This window comes from Sinocyclocheilus grahami, unplaced genomic scaffold (assembly GCF_001515645.1).
Source record: "Sinocyclocheilus grahami isolate Dianchi unplaced genomic scaffold, SAMN03320097.WGS_v1.1 scaffold527.1, whole genome shotgun sequence".
NCBI lineage: Eukaryota > Metazoa > Chordata > Actinopteri > Cypriniformes > Cyprinidae > Sinocyclocheilus > Sinocyclocheilus grahami.
This window is the reverse complement of record NW_015505706.1, coordinates 571,685-576,658: the sequence shown is the minus strand read 5'-3', so window position 1 is coordinate 576,658 and position 4,974 is coordinate 571,685. Positions and strand designations below refer to the sequence as shown.

At 35.3% G+C, this 4,974-nt stretch overlaps 1 protein-coding gene across 1 annotated transcript in view; it reads left to right on the top strand.

The window, feature by feature from the left end:
- Positions 1-1,771: 1,771 nt before the first annotated feature.
- abi3bpa (ABI family, member 3 (NESH) binding protein a) overlaps positions 1,772-4,974 on the top strand; it is a 20,175-nt gene continuing 16,972 nt past the window's right edge. The window contains exon 1 of the mRNA XM_016237921.1: positions 1,772-2,006. Within this exon, the coding sequence (XP_016093407.1) occupies positions 1,895-2,006 (112 nt within the window). The 5' untranslated portion in view covers positions 1,772-1,894. The remainder of the gene's footprint in view (positions 2,007-4,974) is intronic.

Sequence of the window (4,974 nt, the reverse complement as noted above, 5' to 3'; positions counted from 1 at the left end):
ATGCAGTCCAAGTACTGTTTAAAATAGACCTACCTCTTATAACGTTCAAATCATAAAAACGCTAGACTTCTATGTTGTATACAGTATGACAATTCTCTGTCAAGTTATTTCATATTGTTTGTATAAATGAAAAGTGTCACTTTACAAACAAATCAGAATGTTAGAATGATTTCTGAAGGATGATGTGACACTGAAGACTGGAGTAATGGCTGCTGAAAATTCAGCTTAGCCAAAACAGGATTAAATTACATTTTAAAATATATTCAAATACAAAGAAGTTATTTTGAAATGTAATAATAATTGGAAATACTACTGTTTTTGATCAGGTTTAAAAATTTGACTTACCCCAAACTTTTATTTGGGTTGTAAGTATACGTTTTTCAATGGACAATTCTTAAACTATTACATTTGGTAAAAAAAAAGCTGGCCTTGAATTTATAACCTGGTGTCAAAATCTCATTGCTTTTCCAATCTGACTGCAAAGATCTCAGTAGTTAGGCCTTTTCAAATTTAAACTCCAGCAGTTCATTTGTTTAGTCACAATGATTTGTCAACTGTAAAGATGATTTGAAGTTTGTCTGACCCATAATTTATTATTACAGGGCTAATAGGATACAGGAGACTCCTGAGTCATGTTCAATGGCATGTTCAAAGGTCTTCTAGACAATTTACCATAAGTACAAACAAATATATAAAATAATTTTCTGGTAATCAACTGGAAACAATTAGGTTTAGTCAGAAACCTGGAACACTGATATATGCTATAAATATCATGCTTTTGTAGATTAATGAATGGATTCCAATCAGTCTTCAAACATTTCTTCATGTTTTTCTCCTTTAGCTGTGGTTAAATAGATTTAGTCTGAGAAATGGGTAACATATGGTTTTACATTATATTTTGAACAGCCACAATGTGCTGGGAAAGGATAAAAAGGCAAGGCAATATGATGCATTAGTTTTCTCTCAACAACAATTATCCTCAGTAACTAAACAGTACTTTGTTTAACCTGCTTGAATTTCTTCATTCTTGTCAAATCTGAAGATAGATTTTTCAGCAAATTTTTATTGTATTCTTACATAGGGTTTCGTATTTCTAATATGAATTATACCATGTGTATTTAGTCAAAGTAGTTCACATTTCTTAGGAATTGTGACTAATGAGACCTGTTGAGAAAATTGTTTTAAAAAGTTTTGAAGTATATACCATATGTGTGTGTATAATTATGTATCGTTTGTTGATCTTGGTCAAATTCTTACATCCTGTATTCATTTATTATTTGAATTCATTAACAAAAACAACTACATTTTATGTAGTTTTTTGAAAACCTTGTTATCCTATGATGTGAAATTCAAAATGATTTATTTAATTTAGTTGTAATACATTTGTTTATCATGGAGTTGCTTTATGCTCCATGCTGTTAATGTAAATAATACACAAATAATATAAATATAAACATAATACAAAAATATTTCGTAACACCACAAATGTATGTTTCCTTTCTAATGAGGGTCCCAAATACTGCTTTGTGATATTATTACAGTGACTACTTCATGAAGTTGATCCCGAACACTGAATTGAGGCAGAAGAAAAGATGCAGCTTAAGAAGAAATAAAGTGTGCTGAAATAGTGTAGCGAGAGAGAGACAGAGAGAGAGAGACAGAGATAAGCTAAAGGTTTAACAACTACAGTGTGACATCATAGGGTCCCTCCCTCTTCTTAATAATCCAGTGTAGATGGTCGTATAATCACACACCCATTTCCAAACACACTTTCTCTCACACAGAGTGTGCACTGACACCTGATCTGAGGTCACTTTAAAGGACAAGGAGAAAACATATGATTCAAGAAAGAACAATTGTAGAAGTTTATATAGAAGAGGTTTGAGTGGACTATATGAGCTCTGTATTGTTTTCTCTGAGAAAAAAGGACAACATGCGAGCCTTCCTCCTCCTCTTCCTCAGCGAGATCTTGCTACTGAGACTGACCTCCGCAACCACCATGAAAGGTACCAACACAAAGCAATTCAATCTTAGATTCTAGACGTGTTCTAGGATCATAAATATTCAATCATGAATATTTATAAGCAAATTTGACTGCCTATATATCACTTGACAGTTTTAGCTCTTTCTAGCTGTAGTTCCAATCAATATGCATGCAATTTATGAAATTAATTATATGCAGAAGGAAAATCCTGCATGCAGTATGCCTATTGTAATGCAATACTATTGAAGTCATTAGTCTGGTATGCTGTGGATGCACGGTGCCGGTTAAAGGATGCAAGCTCAGCTGGTGTCAATCTGTATATACAGATAAACATAATATATATCTGTTTTCTTTTTGGGGTAGGGATAGTGCAATAATTTGCTGTAATTGTGATCATTTTGACGAGTGCATTAAAATAATTCATTAATGGTGTTTATGATTACACCGTAAATAATTCGTATTATATCAACAATGAATATTTCGAAAGCCTCGCAGGTCATTAAAATGGATTTCTATTGGATGCCAGTAACGGATTCTGTTGAAATTGCAAAACAAATATTGTGTGTGTTGATGTCTTCATTGGCAGCAAATACAAGGTCACATTAGTAAAGGCAGGTCTGTTTGTGTGTGTTTATTATCTGTTTCCTGTTAAAGCTCGAATCTCTGAAGTGAGATTGTTAGAAATATTTGAGTGAATGAAAGCTGAGTGCATGGGCGTTGGTTGAATGTGGATTAATTTAGTTTACTTTAATGTTGCTTTAGTGTGCAATATAAAAAATGACTTCACACACTGAGTCTGTACTTAATGTGCCTGTGCCTGGATTTGTTTTGGCCTCACCACTCCCCTTCTCCTGTGTCACGTGTAAGGTGCATGTAAGAGCAGACCCTTGTTGTGCAAACTGACATAAATCATATACTGAAAGAAATAAGCATCAACTCCACAACTGCCACTCAGCAATGAGCTCTTCATCCTATGACACTATCTTATTGTAACACACCTCAGCCTTGACTAATTTATCCCAGGCCACCCATCTGTTCGGTCATTGAACATCTCTAAATCCCTAGTTCTCATGGAAACCACTGTTTATCAATTCTTCATTGTCATGTGTTGCACACACTCTCCCAGAGGAAATTTTTTTTTCTCAGAGGTTGCTGCTTCATAGCTCAGGAGAGCAGTTCTCAAATATGTTTAAAGTCTATGTAAATTCAAATTTCACACACTTTAATACACATTCCTGGTCACATAGTGCATGATTAATCAGTTTCGTTAAAGGAAAATTAGTTTGTGTTTTGTAACTTTCAACAAAATGAAATATATTTTGCCACCTCTGAAACAACTTGGATGACTACAAGTAGGCCATTTGGGCTATTCTTTTGTGTTATTTAGGCATTGTTTTGAAGGGGTCATATGATGCTGCTAAAAAGAACATTATTTTGTGTATTTGGTGTAATGAAATGTGTTTTTGCAGTTTAAAGTAAAAAAAACACATAATTTTCCACATACTGTACATTATTGTTTCTCCTCTATGCCCCGCCTTTCTGAAACGCGTCGATTTTTACAAAGCTCATCGGTCTGAAAAGCGAGGTGTGCTCTGATTGGCCAGCTTTAGCGTGAACTGAAGCCAGGCAAGAGTGAGCTGAGGCGGCGGGGTCGAGAACGGCGGTCCCGCGAAGGAGCGGTGTAAACGGTGAAAGCCGATCCGGCGATCCACAGCACTAAGTTGATGTATTTCCTCAGCGACTAGCACGGATCAGCTCCAGGCATGACGAAGCGGATATCGTCCTCTTTTGAAAGACCAAACAAAGTAGTTTTGCTTTCACAACGAAGCACACAGCATCTGCAGGACATGGTGGCAGTGGCAACAATACTACAGCGAGAATAAAAGTTACGCCTTCTTTCTTTGCGTGAACATTTGGGCGGCGTTATGCAAATCTTCCCACATTGTGAGGTAGATATGTGGGGGCGTGTTCGAACGAGCCATTTTAGGGGTGTGAGGACAAAGAACTTCAACTTTGTCCTCCACATCTCAGTTTAAAAGCTTTTTTTCTGATATGGGTGCAGGCAATGGATAAGTCCTTGAGACAATACGATCTTGCATTAAAAATTTTCTCCATTCTAGTGTGGAATGAATTTCACAATATCCTGATTTACTCAGAAATTCACCATATTATGGAAGTAAAATGAGTAGCAAATGCCATTTCATTTAGTGAATTTTATCTCCGATGTTTCTTCTGAAATTCCTTAAATAAAATTTTTTAGTTTAGGGTCAATGATTTTTTTTTTTAAAGAAATCAATCTTTTTATTCAGAAAGGATGCATGAAACTTCACAAAAGTGACAGTAAAGACTTTCAATTTCCATTAGATCATTAAAAAATAAATAAAAAAGCTGAAAATTCTTTTGAAATTCTGTTGATAACAGAATCCTGAGAAATATTTCATGATTTCCACAAAAAATATTAAGCAGAACAACTGTCAACATTGCTAATAAGAAGAAATGTGTCTTGAGCACCAAATCAGCATATTAGAATGATTTCTGAAGGATCATGTGACACTGAAGACTGGAGCAATAGCAGTATTTCAAGTGAAATATATTAAAGGGGTCATATGATGCGATTTCAATTTTTCCTTTCTCTTTGGAGTGTTACAAGCTCTTGGTGCATAAAGAAGATCTGTAAAGTTGCAAAGACTAAAGTCTCAAATCCAAATATTCTTATATAAAAGTTAAGAGTCAACCACGCCCTCCTAAAACGCCTCGTTTAAACACGCCCCCACATAGCTATGTCACGATGTGAGAAGATTTGCATAACGCCACCCAAATGTTCACGCAAATAAAGAAGGAGTAACTTTTATTCTCGCTGTTGCCGCCATGTTGTGGAGTCGCTGTGTGTTTCGTTGTGAAAGCAAAATTACTTTGTTTGGCCTTCCAAAAGAGCACACGACTAGAAATCAGTGGTTAAGCTGTATTTACAACACTGTTCCAGAACAGTT